Source organism: Sorex araneus, chromosome 5 (genome assembly GCF_027595985.1).
Source record: "Sorex araneus isolate mSorAra2 chromosome 5, mSorAra2.pri, whole genome shotgun sequence".
NCBI classification, from domain to species: Eukaryota; Metazoa; Chordata; class Mammalia; order Eulipotyphla; family Soricidae; genus Sorex; species Sorex araneus.
The window spans coordinates 176,093,363-176,114,482 of NC_073306.1; the positions used below are offsets into that span (position 1 = coordinate 176,093,363).

The 21,120-nt window shown below is 41.3% G+C and overlaps 1 protein-coding gene and 1 long non-coding RNA gene across 2 annotated transcripts in view; one reads left to right on the forward strand and one right to left on the reverse strand.

Annotated features, from left to right (window-relative positions):
* Positions 1-14,285, reverse strand: part of KCTD8 (potassium channel tetramerization domain containing 8) — a 240,732-nt gene extending 226,447 nt beyond the window's left edge. Inside the window, exon 1 of the mRNA XM_055140657.1 lies at positions 13,148-14,285. Within this exon, the coding sequence (XP_054996632.1) occupies positions 13,148-14,150 (1,003 nt within the window). The 5' untranslated portion in view covers positions 14,151-14,285. The remainder of the gene's footprint in view (positions 1-13,147) is intronic.
* On the forward strand, positions 13,178-20,871 carry LOC129405125 (uncharacterized). Its single transcript, XR_008630345.1, has 4 exons — positions 13,178-13,283; positions 16,285-16,337; positions 16,589-16,651; positions 20,441-20,871. It is a non-coding gene; the product is annotated as an uncharacterized LOC129405125 (long non-coding RNA).
* Positions 20,872-21,120: the final 249 nt, after the last annotated feature.

A 21,120-nucleotide genomic window follows, 5' to 3' on the forward strand; every position in this document is an offset into this window, starting at 1 on the left:
TTGTTTGGGGGCCTCACCAGACTGTTTGGAGGGCTACTTTCAATTCAATGTTCAGTGGTGATAGCAATGCTCAGGGGTCCAGGTGGTACTATGGTCTGAATCCAGGACTACTGAATAAAATCAAAAGCCTGAGGCTATATTCCAAGGAATACTCCGAGGCTAGAAATACTATTTACTTGGTGTGTCCCCTTATGAAAGATTGGATAATATCATCACTTTCTTTTCTATCTCCCAAAACATACCCAAGCAAAGGTGCGGGGGGAAGGGAGGGGGATGACTGTTAAGCCAACTGCAAGATATTGGTTAAGTCCTTGATCCCAAAATTGAACTGATTATGATGATACCTACAAAGCACTAGAACTAGTCCCTTACTTCTCATCTGTACCAGAGCACATTGGTTCATTTATATCCTAAAAGTTCTAATCGCAACCAATGAGTCAGATTACATCACTGTCTTTGATTCTGAGTGTCATTTTGCTGCTGTTATCCTTGCTTCTTGAAAATACACATTTATTCATGTAATTTTCTGATTTCAAATCCTTTGCCTTGGGGTCAAAGTGATAGTACAAGGTTTAAGGTGGACACAGCCAACCTAGATTCGATCCCAAGAACCACACATGGTTCCCCCAAGTACCACTGGGATTTATTTCTAAGCACAGAGTCAGGAGTATATCTAGGTAGGGCCCAAGAACCAAAATAACAATAATAACAATATTGATTTTTGTATAATGTCATCTATCCTCTGCCTACATTTTCAGATTTTCTCTGACATCTAGCCAAATCAGACTATTAGCTAGCATGCCATTGCTAGCAAGGTTCCTAAGCTCTTGGCCAAATCTTCATCTTTGCACCAGTAAATTGCCATCTTAACATTACTCTAACGTGAACTCTGAACATTCCTCTTCAGTTCAGATAATAATCACTTCTTCTGTTATTGCATTTCTAGATAACTTTTGAAAATTTTTGTCTTATATAAAATTCTGTGTCAAAATGTTTCTCAATCATCATATCATTTAGTCCTGAGAGCACTCTCCGAAATGCATTCTGTTATTACACTAATCTTGTAAAATAAGAAGCCAAGTATTAGACACAATAAATGATTTAGCAAAAGTCACCATCATTAACTCGGAGGAGTAGGAGATGAACACAATCCTGGTTTACTCCTTCCTCCTTAACCCCACTCATTGTCTGTCCTCTTCGAGCCATAACATAGTTGCCTAATTAAATCAATAAACACTGATGAAGTGGCAATTTATTGCTAGACACAGTGTGAAACTTCACTTAGTAAGACACAGAGAGTAAATCTAATTTTAAAAACATCAGCTTCGGTGGATGGTACGGGCCTCGCTCTTCGCTGAGATGTGATCTTGGGGGCCGCACGTGTGTGGCCTCACCGCAGCTGCACGATCAGGATTCCAGAGGCCAGCTAAACTACTTTTGGTACCGGCAGCTCCTAGCAGAAATGTCTCCAGACTGAGAACTAAGCCACAGCCCCATGCCTGCCCAGAAGGGAAAGGTTTTTCTCTCTCGCCTTTTCCTTGCTGGGGGCGGGGGGAGGGAAGCGAGCGTGGCAACCTCCATATTATGAGTACCACTAATGAGAGATACAAGCTTGCAATGATCCAATTTCTGGAAGAAATTTCCTTGGACTTAGTTGCTAAAATACAGAAATCCAAAACCTCATATCACTTCACAGCAGGTCTGACTATAGTGGGGAACTCCTAACAATAATAGTGAGCTTTTTGTTGAAATATTAAATGTAACCAAAGTAAAGAGAAAGTAAAGTGAAATTTATCAGTTACACAGGCAGGGGGTGGGGAAGGTGGGATGGGAGGTATACTGGGGTTTTTTTGGTGGTAAAATATGTGCACTGGTGAAGGGATGGTTGTTTCAGCATTGTATAACTGAGACTTAAGCCTGAAAGCATTGCTATTTTCCACATGGTGATTCAATAAAAAACAAGCAAACAAACAAAAACATCAGCCTCTCTGGGCCAGGGAGAGAGCACAGGGAGTACAGTGCCCAGTTCCAGGTCCATCCTCAGCACTCATACCTCTCCAACAGCTTCTCTGGTGTAGCACTGAATGGTGCTCTGGTTGTGCCCAGGGCAATGCAGGGCTCAAACAGCATCACATCTTAGAACCTTAGCAGATAACTACAGGATTGATTGGGAGAAAATCACTGGGAGTGGTCCCCAGAACTCCTGAGCACCACTAGAGAGGCCCTCATCAATGAAAATGATGATGATGAAGATGATGATGATGATGATGATGATAACTCTCTCTAACAAAAAAAATCATGTTTCATTTCCATATTTAAAACCTACCTCTAACATTATGCCCTTCCCTACCACAATCAAGAAGTAGTAGAGGGGCTGGAGAAATAGTACAATGGATAAGGCATTTTCCTTGTACGCAGTTGACCCAGGTTCGATTCTCGGCATTGCATATGGTCCCCTGAGCACTGCCAGGAGTAATTCCTGAGTGCAAAGTCACAAAGCCAGGAGTAACACCTGTGAAATGCCTGGTGTGATCCCCCCCAAAAAAAGAAAAAAGAAAAGAAGAAGTAGTAGAGCATGAGATGCAATGTGAAACTTCACTCCATAGAGAAGGAAGAGCAAATGCAATATACAATTATCTTCTTAACTTGACTGGACAACATGCCTGCATCAGGTTTGAAAGTGAATTTCTCAGGAGTTTAACTCCCCTACGTGATGTGGGATCTTGCGGTTATTCCTGGACATTTGAGGGATTGTTTATTATGAATTTCAAGCATTGCTGTTAATTTTCCTATAGCTGTCCTTTCAGAAGTGACTTCGTTGACTCAATGCCAGACAAATGTAGCTCACCAGGCACAAAGCTGGAGTAACTTTAGTGTGTATCTGATTTAATCTAATACTTTACCTCAGCGCCAAGCATATTTTGTTACTACTTATCCATTTTATATAGCATGGAGGGTTAAAAATACTTGTCAATGCAGATAACATAACGCCCCAAAGTAGAGAGAAAGAAGGAAATTGTCTGCCATAGAGGCAGGGGTGGGGTGGGATGGTAGGAAGAGGGATACTGGGGACATTGGTTTGAGAAAATATACACTGGTGGAGGGATGCATGTTAGATCATTGTGTGACTGAATCTCAAACATGAAAGCTTTGTAAATGTAGCTCACGGTGATTTGATAAAAAAAAAATTAAAAAAACACCTGGCAAAGGGCAAATGAGTAACATGCTTGACTACCCAAAAAATATACACATATAAATAAATAAAAATACAAACATTATCTCATTTATGCTTAGATCATTCATTTTTCCTGAGAGAGAAGATAAAATAATCTCAAAGTAGTTAAGTGATCTTCAGAAAATCAGTAACTAGGAAGTGACAGAAACAAAATGTAAGCCAAGATTTTTTGATTTTTCTCTAATTGTTGCTAGGATCCATATGCACTTGAGTTTACTACAAATACAATCGTCTAACAATTTGGTAGATTTTCACTTATCCTAGACTTGAACACAATAAAATTTAAATTATTAGTCTCATTTCCTAGTAATTATACATACCTAGTATAAAAAAGAAATGCCCATACAGGAAGTTATGCAGTGAAATCATAAAAGAAATAAGGTGTTCACATATGAATATATTTATGGACATTTTAATAAAAATGATCATCTAGCTAGCATTTCCCTCAAATTCAAATGAGGCGCAGGATATAAGGGATGCAGAACACTTGCTGAATGGGATGAGTGGAGAGCTGAAAATGAAATATCCTGACTCCCTTAAATGGGTTTCTGGAAGCGACCTAGTTGTAGCAATCAGTGCAGTCAATCACACTAATATGTCTTGCACTTATCCCTCAGAGTTGCATATAAAATTCAGGGCAATCTAGATGAGGAACCTCACGGTGGCACAGGGAAATAGTCTATCACAGTGCTTTCGGATTTCTGAATCAGAATTCCCAAACTGTTATAAAGGCATAAGTTCCTTTAGTGGTCAGTTCTTGAATGTGGACTACAATTTCTTTCCTTCTTTTCTTCTTTCCTTCTTTCTCTCTCTCTTTCTCTCTCTCTCATTCTTTCTCTCTTGTTCTTTCTTTCTTCTTTTTCTTTCTTTCTCTTTCTCTCTTTCTTTCCTTTCTTTATTCCTTCATTTTTCTTTTTCCCTCCCTCCCTCCCTTCCTCCCTCCCTCCCTCCCTCCCTCCCTCCCTCCCTTCCTTCCTTCCTTCCTTCCTTCCTTCCTTCCTTCCTTCCTTCCTTCCTTCCTTCCTTCCTTCCTTCCTTCCTTCCTTCCTTCCTTCTCCCTCTCTCTTTCTCTCCACTCCCCTCTCTCACTCTAACTCTCTCACTCTCTGTGGGTCTCAACCTTGCAGTACACAGGGCATTCTGCTAGCTCTATATTTAGAGATTACTCCTGCCTGTATCCAGGAGGCCATATGATGTAAGGCTAAGATCAATCCAGGGTCAGCCACATGCAAAGTGTCTTGTCCCTTGTACTATCTTTCTAGCCTGCTTTAAAGTATTTCTTAAGAGCTTAATCTAGAGTCTACTTCTGGAATCCTTTCTACAATGCTAAGAGATATTCATACCCTTAATATATATTCCTTTCAAAAAGTTTGTTTCGATTTTGCAGCTAAAAACTATGAATTTGGCTAAAGAATATGATTTTCCTTCTTGAAAACAAAACCTGAAATGACACTGGTATAATATAGCAGGAGGGCACTAAGGTAATTAGTTGGCTACAAAATAAAGATATTGTACAGAGGGAATATGACAATTATATAACAGTTCTCATTTGGCCATACAAGTACACATGCCAACTAAAGCTATAAAATAAAATAAAATGCTAAGAAATTAAGAATATCAGCATGTAACGTTTGCTTCTTTCCACGAAATTTTATAGGAAAGATCCAACTAGAAAAATTTTCATAAAATATAGAAAAGAACACAACTCTTATTGAGAAAATAAGTACTCTTCTTCCTTTGCCCATAGTCTGACAGAGAAGTTGAGGGAAAATACTGTAATTTTGAAATTTGCAGAGGGCAAATTTTAAATCCAGTTATTAAAAAAAATTTTAAATTGAATCACCATGTCACTGTGAGAAACAGTTATGAAGCTTCCATGATTGACTGTTAGTCACACAATGTTCCAACACCATCCCTTCACCAGTGCACATTTCCCACCATCAATATCCCCCTGTACCTCATAACCTTCCTGACAACCCCCCCAACCTGCCTCTATGGCAGACACTTTTCCTCTCTCTCTCTCTCTCTCTCTCTCTCTCTGTCTGTCTCTCTCTGTCTCTCTCTCTCTCTCTCGCTCTCTCTCTCGCTCTTTCTCTGTGTCTCTCTCTCCCCTTCTGGGCATTATGGTTTGCAATACAGATAATGAGAGGCCATCATGTTTGTCCTTTGCCCATATTCAGCACACTTCTCCAATACAGAGAAACCCCTTCCAACCATTATTGTCATAATGGTCCCTTCTCTGTCCCAACTACCCTCTCCCTCAGCCCTTGAGGCAGGCTCCCAACCATGGACCATTCATCCTGACTGTCCTTGGGTGTTAGTCTCTTACTAAGTTTTGTTTCTTTACTTTTCATATCCCACAAATCCAGGTATTTAACAAAATTAGGGTAGCCTAACATTGTGCAATGGTTGCTATGAAATATACTGAGTACACAGAATTACCTATAAATAATATTGCATACACTCAGAAAAAGTATACTCCAGTGAAGGTTAATGTCCACTCAACAAAAAATAGGGATAGGGACATAGAAACAACCCAAATGATGTCACAAGTAATCAAGTACCCATATTCTAAATATTTAGTTGTAATCAGATAATAGATCAATAGACTCCATTTCTGTGTTAAAAAAGGATGGCATCAGAGTCACAAAATTTTGGTTTTGATACAAAAAATAAATGAAATATAGTAATTTTTGAGTTTTCTTTAAAATTTTCTAGAAAAAAAGAGTCAAAGATGAAATGTTGATTACCATAGAATCAAGATGGATCAATTGGAGTCTTGTATAACTTTGTCATTTTTCCCCCTTTATGTTTCAAATTTGAAACATAATGGAAAATTTTAAATTATAAACAACTGCAATGATAAAATGTAACCATAAAACTGCAGTCTTAGCAGGACTTAGAACTCTTTCACACAAGGGCAAATTCACTGCTGACAAAGTTGGCACCATCCTTCAAACCCATTAATTTAAGAGAGGGGAGAATGAGTAATTCACAGAGGTCACAAAGTAATGAGTCTTCAGAACTGAAATTCCATTGCACAGGATTTTGATTGCTCTTAATTTACTAGAAAACTGACCAAAGGGGCACTACAAATTTTTGCCAAAGAAATTAGAAGACTGACCTAAAATAGCTGAGGCTATTTTATTTCCAAATGCCTATTACTGCAAAGGTGAAAAGTGTACTGTGGCAAGGAGGCTGTACTGCCCGAAATATGCTTCAGATGTGGTCATGAAGGACAAACATCAAGAAAGAATTCCCAAAGATAAAGAAAGGTACCAGAAAGGACAATGGGAAAGGGAGTATTTACTTAATGGAAAAGTCAGTTGCTGCCATGTAGAACACAAAATTATTCTAATGCCAGTACAATGAGACTTTACCTGTCTTAGAGTGAGCACATTAATACATTCATCATAGGTGACTATCCTGTAGGCAATTACAGCCAGATCTCATGTAATGTATTATATGTATGTTACCCAATATAAGGCAGAAATGACAAATGTTGTGCTCTCTACTTTGTGAGGAAAAACTAGCAAAATATTCATTGCATCAAGTGGAATACCATCATTTTATGCAGGAATTTTGTTGATACTACTATGACTACTGTGATTTGAATTTTAATCAGGAAAGGACGTGACCAAAGAGATCAGTATGGGAGAGCCTCTGTATCAGCTCACTTAAAACTCTACAAATCCTTCCAATTTCTAGAGACTTGCCAAAAATTACAGATTCATCATAAGACATTAGAGAGAAGAAACAGCTTTTCTTGTATTTTTGCAACAATTAGAAACAGAAATTTGCCAAATGTTAATAGGAAAGATGAGATAATGGAATTTTCGTGTTTCGCTCTAGAAATTAAGACCACTGCACTCATTTGGACAAGCCACCTGACAACACTTAATAAACTGAAGTGAATGCATGCTGGATGACCTGGTAATTTTCCTAGATTGCATTTCAAAAATTATCTCACAGGTAAACAGTGAACTGGGCAGTGTGATTAGGTTGAAGGTATCTAAGTGTAGATCCGTGGAAAAGAGGTAGTTAGGTAAATGCACACTAAGATTAATAACATGCAGCAATTAGAAACAACCAATTTATAAATTTCACTCATAAAATACTATACACAATTCAACAAAAATCATAGGTATCATACTCAGACACAAGAGTTTTTATTAAAAGTCTGGGATAAATCCTTAATCTTTGATTAAAATTTTGTCAAAAATAGGGTATTACTGAGCTTCATAGTATAAAAACCAAGTAACAAATAATAACGATAAATATGCTTGATGATGAGAGCATAAAGTAACTTGAAATAACTAAGCATATTATCTAAATATGCTAAAAGGGGGTAAAAGTGGAAATACTGTACAGGTTCTTGAATGTCTTAGAAATACAGCAGAAGAAACGAAAAGTTCTGTAATGATACAGCAACCACCCTTTTCAATAAATAGCTAAAAAACTAAAAGCAAGATATCTTAGATATATCTGCATTCTAATATTAATTACAGTACTAGCCAACTTGTCAAGACACAGAAACAACCTTGAAATCTGACAACCTACAAAAAATAACAACAGATCATATACACATATGTATATATACAGAGATTTCCTGAATATTATTAAGACATGACAAAAAAGAAAACCTTGCCCATTAGGACAACATGGATGGAACCTGAAGATAGAAAGCTCTGTGAAATGTCATGCAGAAAAAGATAAGCACTGCATAACGTTATTTAGGCATACATGACTAGACCCTTAAAACTGCCAAGCTCACAGAAACCAAAAGTAGAATGGTGAGTATCGACTAGACCAGAGTCATAGAAGAGAAATACAGAGCGGTGAGTCAAAGGGTACAAATTTCCAGTTATCTGATGAACGAATTCAGGGCACTTAAAGCACAGCATTATGTCATAGTTAATGGTACTAAACGATATACTTGAAATTGTTGACAGGGATTTTTTAAAAATGCTCTCAACAGAAATAAATAGTGGTAATTATTTTACTTAACAGAATGTTAGCTAGCATTCCAGTGGTAAGGATATTGTAATATGAAATATAAATCATAAAGTATACCTTTTATACTTTAAACTTACGAAATTCTTTATGTCAAATGTGTCTCCAAAATTCTAGTGAAAAATTGGACATATCAAGAAACAAAAAGAGAGACACAATACATTGCAAGAAATGCCATGAAGGTACTACTCCTAGTGTGCTCCAAAAAGATTGAGAAATGTAGAGGTTAAATACGGAAAAATTCCACATTCAGGGTTCCCTTAGTCCTACGTGGTGGTGAAAACTGACAATGTACATAAACAGGGTGAACTGTAAAGCCAAAGGGGAAGGAAATGAACTTGTAGAACATAAATGTTCAGTATGAGCTATTTCATTTACTTTGTTTGAAGATATAAATATAAGCCTTAATAGGAAAAGAATGGTTTATGAAATGCAGCTCAGCGCCACATCCCCCATCACCCTCAGACTTAGAAAGTAGTTTACTAGCCTACGAAAACAGGATTAAAGTTACTCGGGTAAGTCCTCATGAAACCTCTGCCCTATTGTTTCTTATTAACAAAATAATAAATTCAATTAAAGACACCACCAGCATGTCCTAAGGACTGTGACTGCTAAATGACATAAATTTACTTTCTTTCGTTTAGCAGGGGTCAAACTCTTAGCTTCAATGTCCTCATCTCATGTTTCCAAGCAGTCTTGCTCTACCCCTTATCTATCCCTAGGCCCTTAGCTCAAACACTTCTTTTTTCTTTTTTCTTTTTTTTTTTTTTTTTTTTTTTGCTTTTTGGGTCACACCCGCTGATTCCTGGCTCTGCACTCAGGAATCACTCCAGGCACTATTGGGGGACAGGGGTGGGGGGGAGGGGAGGGGGACCTTATGGGATGTTGGGAATCGAACCTGGGTCCAAGTGCAAGGCAAATTCCCTACCCATTGTACTATGGGTCCAGCCCCGCTGTACTATGGCTTCAACCCCCCAACTTTTTTCTTTAACTCAACTAGAATAAAAAATCATTAAGTATGAAATTATAGAGATAAAAATCCACCAAAGGAAATTAGAATTCACATGTCCTTTAGAAGCAGCACTAATACACAGATATGGCACTTTGAGACACCACAGCATAAAGTATATTAAGCAACTACAGAGACATATATAAATGTACCCACCTTACTCAACAATGGTGAGAAATAAAATCTTTGAAGCACTTTAGGAAGAGAATACCAATAAATTAATATTACCTTTGCATTAACTCACTTATTATGAGAAACAAAGAATACATAATGATAGTACATAATGATAGTTGCAGTCTATGGGAGTTGGGATTGTATCACAAATATAAAACTACTGACTAATATAATGCCAATATAAAATGCCTTTTTGTACTCCTAGATATTATTTAAAATAGCTACAATGGCTTTTAGTTTCTTTTTTGGGTCATACCCGGAGAAGCACAGGGGTTACTCCTGGTTCATGCACTCAGGAATTACCCATGGCAGTGCTCGGGGGACCATATGGGATGCTGGGAGAATCGAACCCGGGTCGGCTGCCTGCAAGGCAAATACCCTACCCACTGTACTATCGCTCCAGCCCCTAGAATGCATCTCTCTCTCTCTCTCTCTCTCTCTCTCTCTCTCTCTCTCTCTCTCTCTCTCTCTCTCTCTCTCTCACACACACACACACACACACACACACACACAAAGCACTATTTTTTTTTCAATAGAGAACAATCCATCTTTAGCTGTGGATGAGTAATATAAAATTTAGTAGTTTTAGTACATGTTATGGAAACTTGCTAATATAATGAGTAATAGCAAAATAAATTAAAGTATTCAAGTAGCTAAATGAATCTGGTGTTAAATGTTTAATAACCTGTATATAACCTTGAGCAGTTAGAAACCAGTGACTTGAATACAAGCACTTAAGGAAATAGGATTCTAGCTCAGCATTTATGAGAGAATATTGCCAAAGTTTCAAGTCCTAAAGAGAAGTGTTAAAACACTTCTTGGCTCTAAATCAGAAAATGTTCTATTGAAGTTGGTGCAGAAACTAGAGTATGATCAGCAAATTTAGATGACTTAAATTCCCTCTGAAACATCCACTTTCCAGGAAGGAAGCTGGTTGTTAAGACAGTATTTTTAACATATGAATGTTTATCAAAAAAAGGTTTTGAGTGACAAAAGAAACATGGTCTAAAATTAAAATACAACTACTGGATATAAGAAGATATTTGCATGCTATATACATTAGATAAAGGACAAATATCTAAGTCATATAAAACACTCAAAAAGCTCAAAAATTAAAAAAAAACACCTAAAAATAAGATGAATAGGCACTTAGCAGAAATAAATATAAAGCCTGTCAGTAGGTATTTAATGTCACTTGTTATCATAGAAATACAAATCAAAGTGACTTTCATACCAGTAAGAATAGCATGTATCAAAAATACTGTAAACAACCAGAATTGGCAGGGATATAGTGAATAAATGACCCTTTTTCACTGTTGGTGAATCTTATATGGTTCTGCCTCTATGTAAAACAGTTTGGAGAATGTTCAACAAATTAAGAACAGTTTCCATATGAGAGATTATTTTCAATTATCCCTCTTCTGACATCTATCCCAGTAAACACAAAAGCATGATTCAAATATTTTATGTACACTTATACTCACTGAAGTGTTAAGTACTGAAACAATCCAAAGTCCAACAACAGATTGATAGACAAAAAATGTGATATATATATATATATGCACACACACAACAAAATACTATACAGCTGTGAAAAAAGAAAAATTCAGTTTGCTGCAACTTTGATGAAATTAGAGGACAACATATTAAGTGAAATAAGCCAGAGGGAGAAGAACAAATACCAGATGACTTCACATACCAATGATAAATAGAGAAAAAACGAAACAAGAAAGTAGGTGATAGCAAACGAGGACAAACTCTCGGCCTCTAACTATAAAACAGATTACCAAGTAGGGCAGGGATAAAAGGAAAGAAAAGGTGAACTAGAGGTGAACTAAAGACAGAGCGGGAAGAGGGTTTGGGACATTTTGGTGCTGGTGAAGGTGCAGGAACTCTGTTATTCAAGACAATGTTGAGAGAAACAGTCTCTGGTGGGTATGTGGTGTTGGAATGATGTATACATGGAACCCTATCACTGACATTATTCCACGGATATTATTCATGGGGAATCGTGAGTTTCAGAGGACATGCCAATGCATGAAGCCTTGATCCTATGTACCAGACGATCTTCGAACATCACAGCTATGGTTCCTAGAATAATGCTAAAACACCTTAGTTATTTAAAATATACATGTAAGAGATCCCAGTTTCGCATGAATAATTGTACTATTGCCTTCTGTTCCAGGACTTTTCTATGAACTGTATCACTAGGTAATAATAACACTTAGAAATAAGGCATTTATGTGTCACTTCAGTTGTTTCTCTGGGGAAATAGTTTCTTAGGAAATCCAGCACTACTCAACAGATGAGTTTGGTGATCAGAATATACACACACAGATCTACAAGGCCGAGCCTGGGGGAGAGGGAACGCCCACTTCTCCTGTGAAAATATGGAGCAGAAAAAGAAACTCAAGTCCTGGTGAATAACCTGATATAAACACAATTAGGATGCGTTTATTTCTACCACTGGCCAACAGTGCCACTCTCTTTCCCTAACACCATAGGCAGGGTCTAAAGGTCACTGTGTCTTGCCAAAGGTTGCTCCAGAAGCCTTTACCACTTCACCAGTTGACTTTTCCTTTGTCAGAATAGCTCTAGGCTCTTCCCCTCCTCACTTTACAGGCATCAAAAAAACTCTGCCAGCCCCTTGCTAGGCATTCCCAGGCCTCAGTGGCATTTGGTGAAGTTCTTGAGCTGGATTCACAGACACCCCTGGTGAAGAAGTCTGCTACAAAAAGCATCTTGTTGGGAGAAGAGAATATAAGCCCCTTGAACACTGGAGGTTCCCACAAAGCAAGTGCAATCCATGAAAATCTCTCTCTCTCTCTCTCTCTCTCTCTCTCTCTCTCTCTCTCTCTCTCTCTCTCTCTCTTCCCCATTCCCATCCCCTCCTCTCCTCCCTCTCTCTCTTTCTCTTTCTCTCTTCCCCTCTCTCTCTCTCTCTCCCACTCCCATCCCCTCCTCTCCCTCTCCCTCCCTCTCTCTCTCTCTTCCCCTCCCTCTCTCCCTCTCCCCCTCTTTCTCTTACTCTTCCCTCCTTTCTCCCTCGCTCTCACTCGCTCACTTGCTCTTAATCTCCACCCTAAGGGCAACACCGGACCCTCCAAATTCTAATTCACTCCTCCCCTCCCATCAAAGCACCCCTGCGTTTGCACAGAGTCACAGCCTCTGGTGCGGTGTGGGAAGCGGATCAGCAGGTCGGGGTGCTTGGTGGACACCTCTCACCCGCCGCCGCTCTCAGGCCCTCACGAGGTGCTGCGGAGCGGACCGGCCCCTCCAGCAGGTGACCCCGGCGCGCGGCGGTGCCCGATGCCTTCCCACTGCACAGACCCCCCATCCCCGACCCAGCAGGAGCCCCGCGGTATAGGCGCCTAGCCAAGCCAGAGGACCAGGGTACCCAGCCGGGTGCGCCCCTCTCCTCCCCGCCCTCCGCAGGAGGAAACTCAGAGTCCCCGCCAGGAATGAGTCAGAAGGGCCGGGCCACCGCGGGCACGAAAGAAGAACCGCGTGGGAACTCCAGGTTCGGAAGTTGGAGCCGGCGGAGGTGGGCGATTGCAAGAGGCAAAAAGCGTCCATCTCGCGTCTGGGGGGTTGCAAGAACCACCCGGGGCGGAACCTCTCTGATCCACCAGCTCTCCCGCCCGGCACCCCCGCGGGGCCCCCGGGCCGGCTCCAACCACGCCCCGGGCCGAGCCGCGGGCGACGTGCGAACTTACGGAAGAAGATGTACTCGGTGTAGCTGCTCCAGATCTTGTCGTCGCGGTACTGGTTGACGAAGGCGGCCGTGCCCGAGGAGTTGCACGCCACCATGTGGAAGCCGGCCTCGGACAGGCGGTCGAAAGCCTGCTCCAAGTAGGTGAACTTGAGGTAGAAGCGCGACGTGTACTTCTCGGGCGGGCGATCGGGGTCGCGGCTCTCGTTGAGCGTGTCCCCGAAGACCTCCTTGGCCAGCGCGATGCGCCCGCACACCATGATGCGCGCCACCCGCCGGAACTTGGCGTCCGCCTGGTTGTCGCGCACAGCCGTGTAGGAGCCGCGGTAGCCGAGCGTCAGGAAGCCCGAACGCTTGTCGGGCGCCGCGCGCTGCCCGCCGCCCGGCGCTCCGGCCCCCGAGGGTGCGGGAGCCGCCGCTGTCGCCGCTGTCGCTGTCGCTGTCGCCGCCGCCGCCGCCCCCCGCAGCAACAGCGCGTCGCTACTGCCCTGCGACACGTTGTCGTCCAGGTCGCTCTGGCAGCCTTCGTCGTTGATGGAGTTCTGCTTGGTGACCTTGGGGGCCAGCAGCTTGACCAGGTCGCCCAGCTGGAAGTACTCGGCCTCGCGCAGCAGCCGCTCCTTCTCGGGGAAGTGCTCGGGCAGCGCCAGCTGCTTGTCGCGCAGGTAGTCCAGCACGTACCTGAAGAGGAAGCCGTCGCGGTCGATAAAGAAGCGCGCGCGGCTGTCCCTGGGCAGCTCGCCGCGGCGTCGGACGCCGCCCCGGGGGCTGGCCGGGGAGAACATCGTGGCCAGAGTGCTGTCCGGGACGCTGAGCAGCGTCGAGTGCTTGGTCACATACACCTGGCCCCCCACGTTCAGCTCCACCACCTCGGGGAAGGGGGAGGGCGCGCAGGGCCCCGGGGCGGCGGCGACGCCGGTGGCCGACGCTCCGCCGGGCGAGCTGGACGCCGACACCATGTCGCTAATGGGGAGGATGGTGCCGCCGCCCGTGTCCTTCAAAGCCATGGTTCGCCCCGCCGCCCCCGCCCCGGCCAGCGGCCCGGTGACCCTGGAGAGCAGCAACTCGCGGGGGGCGCCCCGCGTGCGCTCGCGGCTGCCCTCGGGCCGGCCGGCGCGTGTCCGCGGCGCTCAGGGCGCGGGGCAGCGGCAGCAGCGGCGGCGGAGACGGCGGCGGCGCCCGGGCTCCATCGGGGGGTGGGCAGCGAAGCGCGGGGAGAAGGCTCCGCAGGCGCCGCGGTGGCGGTCGAGCGCGAGAAAATAAATGAATAAATAAATAAATAAAATCAAAGCCGGGGGGGGGGGCGGGAAGCCGCTGCTCCTTGGGGGGCGTCGGCGAAGTGTGCGAGAGACTGGGCGAGACGCGCTGGAGGCGGCGGCAGGAGGGATGGGAGCAAAAAGCAAACTCGCCGCCCCAGCGGAGGGCGAGCGCTCCCGGGTACCCAGAGCGCGGACGGTGGCGCTAAACTACTCCAGACCGCCGGGGAGGCGGCACTGACGTCAGGCTCGGGACGGAGCCCCGCGCCCCAGCTGTCATTTAAAGAGGTAGTCGCCCGCCTCCCGCTGCCCCGCGCCGACGCTAGGGGGCGCAGTGGAGGGCCCCGCGCGGCTGAGCCGCCAGCGAGCAGGACCGACCCGCAGGGCGAGCAGAGGGAGAAAGGAACTGCTTTCTGCCTCTTTGCATCCCATCCCCTTACTCCATCCTCATTCTTTCTTTTCCATCTTTCTTCCTTACTTTTCTTCTTCTCTCTAACCAGGCCAGACCAGTAACGCTATTTCCCCCTTTTTATTTCTTTTTTTTTCTTTTATTTTTCTCTGTCTTTTTTTATGTTTATTTTAGGTGGGTGGGATCCAGGCAGGAGGGTTTAGGTTCCGCTGAAGATGCAAAACTCCTAATCTGAAATTACTACAAATGTTGGCAAGGGAACAGTGACTGCAAAAAAAAAAAAAAAAAAAAAAAAAAAAAAAAAAAAGGAGGGTATTGCTTTAAGCTGAAGTCTGTGGTTTTACTATAGTTTTTTAATGAAGAGTGAAATGCCTCAAGTCTCTATTCTGTTAGATGCTCTGACTGCATATTTAACTGCATTCATTGCATGCACCACAAGGGGCTGAAGAATTTTTTTAACTCTCAATGTGATTTCAGTTCACAAAACTAATAATGGATTGTGTGTAATGGGACATATGGCTTTCCTTCTTTCATCGTCTTAGTATTTGATTCATAGTAGATGCTTAATGAATGTTTATGAAGGAAGAAAACACCTCAGGGAGGAAACTTACCTTGCTATTCTGTGTTTTGTGTTCAATCTGTCATTAATCTCTGTTTTCCCTTCCAGTTCCATGGGCCATCAGAAATATCCTATGTTTTACTAGCATACTAACCCTATGAGTCAAAAAAAATAATATTAATTTAAGCTCACCTTAATTTCCTTTTGTAAATAGCCATATATACACCCATGCAATATGCAAAAGCAGCATTATTCGTGATAATGAGTATAGATATAAATACAAATGAAATATCTTCCTTCTGCAGTGGTTATACATGCCCCAACATCTTTTTCTGTTCAGAAACACGAAGAAGTGTTGATTTATAAACTAGAAGTAGAAACAGCTCAAGTAAAATTTTTCTTCAAGTAATATAGTTAGGTTTTTATCTATTGATTGTTAAACTAATGTCATTTTAATTTTTTTATTAGAAGTTCCCATGCAAATTCTTTTGATTTCTTCCCCTTAAATCTGTCAAATTTAATATTTGAGATAACAGTTGAAGCCTCAAATTTTTATAAATAATTAATACAACATTCTTTGGATCATTATAGACTATATTTAATTCATTGATTTATATAAGCCACATCCACAGAAAAGGGTTTATCAGTTTTGAAGTTAAATTTCCTGGAACAAAAGCCAAATGGACCAATGAAAAGACACAATGTCATTTTCCAAAGACTTAAAACTTAGTTTTTGATAGATATCTTTATGCAATGCTCTTGTTCAAGCCTACTGCCTTTCTTCCAAGCTATAAACTGATCAGATTAAGAAAGAAAATGTATTTTCTCCCTCATTTAAAAACTACAAACAGAAAGAATTTGTATCTTAAATAATAATTCTTCAAAATGAATTAATAGAGGCTTTTTAACCTTTACAGATGAATAAAAATATTGCCTCAAACCACCACTAATGAAGCCCATTCATCATGAGGTAAATGTTCCCTCTGATAAGTATGGTACAGATGATAGAATTATAATGAAGTGGATGCATGATAAATTTGCATATGCATGTAGAAACGGGAGGTTTCCATTTAAACCTTAAAATCCATTTTAAGTCTCTAACTCTGTAAAAATCTCTAACTCTGTAAAATATGTCTCTGATGTAAATGTCCCAAAATTTGTATTCTGAATAATATTATAAATGTGTTTTGTTTTGTTGTCTTCGTTTGGGGGGCACACGAGATGATATTCAGGGGAAACTCCTGGCTCTGTACTCAAGGGTCACTCCTGATCATCAAGTCACAGGTAAGGCAAGCACCTTAAGCCCTATATTACTTCTCTAGTTCCCAGTTCAGGAACTACATTTTATTTGGAGGCCAGGGCACACCCACCCGTACTCAAGTCTTAATTGTGCTCAGCAGCACCCGAGCACCATTTTTAGTACCTGGGATTGAATCATGATTTGCTGAATGCAAGGCTAGTGTCTCACCTTCTTCATATCTCCCTAGGTTCAAATTCCTAGTGCATTTAAAGTAATATGCACAATATTAATTTAAAAATAATCTCATCAATGCTGATTGATTTCTCTCTGATTACATCCCTCTTTACACTCCTTTTGTGTTAATGCCCAACTATACCCAAAAGTCACACTCCTATCTGAACAAAGTATAGGTCCAGATGATTGTCCCTGTCATGTTTTTCCTTTCTGCCAGGAGTGCCTTTCCCTTCCTACCAGTTCCCTAACACTTTCCCCCTGTTCACCTTTCCCATGAAGTCCCAGCTGAAATATTCATAGTTTAGCATTTTCCAAACCAAGTTACATTCATTCCTAGAATGTTATATCACCCTATATTTACACACTAGCAGGGACAATGGAACCATGTGTCACCATCACCCATTCCATCACATAGATGCCATCCTCAACATGATGCCAAGTTCTATAAGAGACAGCCATTCTCTGTTTATCTGTCACTATATCACTCTATCACTGTCATTATATCACTCTATCACTGCCATCTCATTGTTCATCAATTTGCTGAAGCAGGCACCAGTAACGACTCCATTGTGAGACTTGTTACTGTTTTTGGAATATCGAATACACCACTGGTAGCTTGCCAGTCTTTGCATTCGGGCAGGATACTCTCGGTAGCTTGCTGGGCTCTCTGAGAGGGAAGGAGGAATCGAATCCAGGTTGGCAACATGCAAGGCAATGCCCTACCAGCTGTGCTATTGCTGTTTGTCTACTGAAGGTAAATGCGTTCATGTTCATATTGCCATTGGATAGCCAAGAATCAAGTAGGTGATTGACATTTGCCTAACAATGCGATTGAAGAGATAAAACTGGGTTCTTCAACAACTAAAATGGGGGCAAAGTAAGAGCAGAATCTGATTTTTCAATTTATACTTTTTGTTTTCTTTTGTTTCCTTTGTTTTTATCTCAGGCCACATCCACACAGTGTTGAGTGCTTCTTCCTGGTTTCATGCTCAGAGATCACTCCTGGCAGTTCTCTGGAAAAGTGTTTGCCGTATTCAGGATGAAAACAGCATAGCTTCATGCTAGATCAGTGTCTTAATCCCTTTATTATCTCTCTGACCCAGAATCTGATTCATTAAAGTCAAATCTAAATGAGAAAAGAAATCAACAAAGAGAAATAGATATTGTTAGAGGAATCACTCTTGGTGAACTGAAAAATCAACAGCAGGTAGTATAATCAGAAGCTTCATACTCTAACAACACAGAAATCAACAGTGTTCCCTAGGTCAGGACCATATGGATAACCAAGATTGTTCCTTTAGAAGATTTTTTGTTGCTGTTAAGAGACAAGACATTAAACTTCTCTGACTAGAAATAATACTGCTTCACTTCACATTCCCAGAACATTTTATAAGAGTGAAAAATTTGTGTCTCTGAAAGTGCAACAGATTAACCAATGTAAAGTTGATATTATAAAAAAATAAATAAATAAAGGGCAACTTAAAATAACAGACAATCATTGCTTCACTAGGCAGGAACTGCATCTTTGATAAGGGAGGAAGAATACACAAGGTAACAATGAGATTTCAAATTAGAAAGACATGGTTAAATTATAACTTTGCCTGTTAATTGCTTTGTAACTCCTCTGAATCTCAGTTTCTTTGAAAAGATATAGACATTACAAGAACTACAACTTATTGATGTATCCAGTACCAGGAACATTCAAGTTCAAAGGACTTTACTGGATTTAGTCTTTGTGAGGGGTGGGTGGATATCGGCATCCTTACTAGACATATCTAAGATCCTAAAGCAGCTGAACTGATTGCAGTAGCTCTACCTAGCTTTTCTCCAGTGTTCCTACCCCTTTTCCCGGGCCTGAGGTAAAGTGTCAGGAGTATTCCTGCCCCCTTCTGAGTGTGTCCTGCCCTGTCTAAATTTATTCTCTTTTCATATTTTAGCACGCAAGACACTGATAAGTCTTAATTGATTTAATGTACCACGATCCTATGCTGATTTTTAATTTTTTTTCAGATTTTTAAAAACTATAATCTAAACACACCTTGTAGCTTACATGTCTTTAAGGCTAGCTGCACTTCTAATTCTCAGGAATCTGTCTAGTATCTATTTTACTCAAAACAGTTGAAACGTGTAACAAAAGTTAAAATTCTAAGCAAAAATAATTCAGTTATTCTTTTTAGAAACAGTTTTTAGAGAAGCTATCACTGTATCACTGTATCACTGTCATTCCATTGCTCATCTATTTGCTCAAGCAGGTGCCAGTAATGCCTCCATTTGTCCCTATCGCTTTCAGGATCAGGGACATGAGACCCATTATTGTTACTGTTTTTGGCATATGGAATACGCCATGGGGCAGCTTGCCAGGCTCTGCCATGCAAGATTCTGCATCGTTCTCTTCCAGGAGCTTTGTTTTATAGTCTCTGTATCTTGGCCCTTGATGAGATTATGTGGCGGGGGCAGTTTGTGGGTATGACTGCCAACCTACTGGAAAACTGGGAACCTGGGTGAAGAAGGCCCAGTCTGACCTGAGCAAGCTCGGAGATCTCAGCCACGGGTCCCACGTACCTGGGTTCCTCTGTCAGTTTCTTCATGCGTGAGGTTTGTCCATACGTGCAGAGTGGCCTTGAGCATGGCTGCAGCTGGGTTCTGGAGATTTTCAGCTGCCAGGGTCCTGCTTGGGCCGGGGAGGGAAAATCAACTCGTCCGCCTCCGAGGGGACCCCGGCAAAGACAGCCTGGCATGGGGGCAGGAGAGAAGCTATATTTTATAAAATATGGGAACTCAAGATATAATTTTAAATTTTTTAGAAATCTCATTTAAAAAGTAAAAATGAAATTTATCAGTTATTTAGACCAAAATATCAAAACTGTCATTTTCTTCAACATGGAATCAGTACAAGCATTTATTAATGACATAAAAAGTATGTCATATTTGTCATAATAGATTATTGCATAAGACCATTTTGTTCTAGATTAGCTATTTGGAGTTTAGGCGGGGGGATTTTGTTTTGTTTTGTTTGGGGGCCACATCCTGCTATGCTCAGAGGTTACTCCTGGTTCTGCACTCAGGAATTATTCTTGGCAGTGCTCAGTGAACCAAATGGGATGCTGGGTTTAGAACCCACTTGGCCACCTGCAAGGCTTAGCTCTGCACTATCACTCTAGTTCCCAATATTAGATATTTGTAATATTAAGTAAATATTTGTAATATTAAGAAAATATAACACATTTCAATTTGAACTAGTCATGAGTTGGGTGTCTACATATGGCTAGTAGTTATCATCTTGCACTGCATAAAAATGAGATATTGTGACTCAAAAATGCCTTTATTTATGATTAAATAAGATGATAAGTATCGTATAACATTTTATTGCAGGCATTGTAATGAGAGGAGGCTGGAATTCAACACCAGTAAAATTATTTAACCAGCATGGAAGGAAGACAAATGAAGGAAGGGAGGTAGGAAGGGAGGGAGGTAGAGAGGGAGGGAAAGAGAAGGGAAGGCAGAAAGGCAGGAAGAAGGAAGGAAGTCTAAAATGAAGAAGGAAAATAAACTGGATCTCAATAAAGAACTTTGATTTCTCTTTCAACCCTATCCTATAGCCTTGTCATCGATCTCTGAACAAGATCGGCTCCACAGATTACTTCTGTGAAAAGCAGCTTGGATCTTCTGTCCTCCTTCAAGTGAAGGAGAAGGTTTACTCTCGGAACAGGCCATCATTGCCAACAGCAAAACCAAATATAAGATGGAAAGAGTGTGTAGAGATTCACCAGTTGGCAAGGAATCAGAAAAGATTGAAAAGTAGAGGAGAAAAATTGGTTCACCCCCAACTATCTCAAAGCAGTTTTGAGAGTTTCTGTAATTTGTGAATTGAAAGGCTTTGTAAATGAGATATTTAGGACACCAGAGCATCATAACTTCATGCATATGTTATAAAGTATATGCAAGAACTCAAATGTCTTATTACAATAGCAATGCTAGTTCTAATTGACAGCTTTTATAGAGCATGATGAAAGATTTACAAAATTTAATAGCCGAACATATAATGCCTGGTGTTTTAATAAATGTGCACAAATAAATTCTTTTCCGATAAATCATTTTGCTTTTTTTACTTCTGGCTTTGGTTTTGTGGCCATACCTGGAGGTCCTCGAGAACAAACCATATACCACATGGGATCAGGGACCAAATCCTCTGGCATACAAAGCATGCTCTTTTGTTCCCTAAGGAGTAATTTCCTTCTCTGAACCATTTAAACCAATCTCATGCTAATTTATATGACAA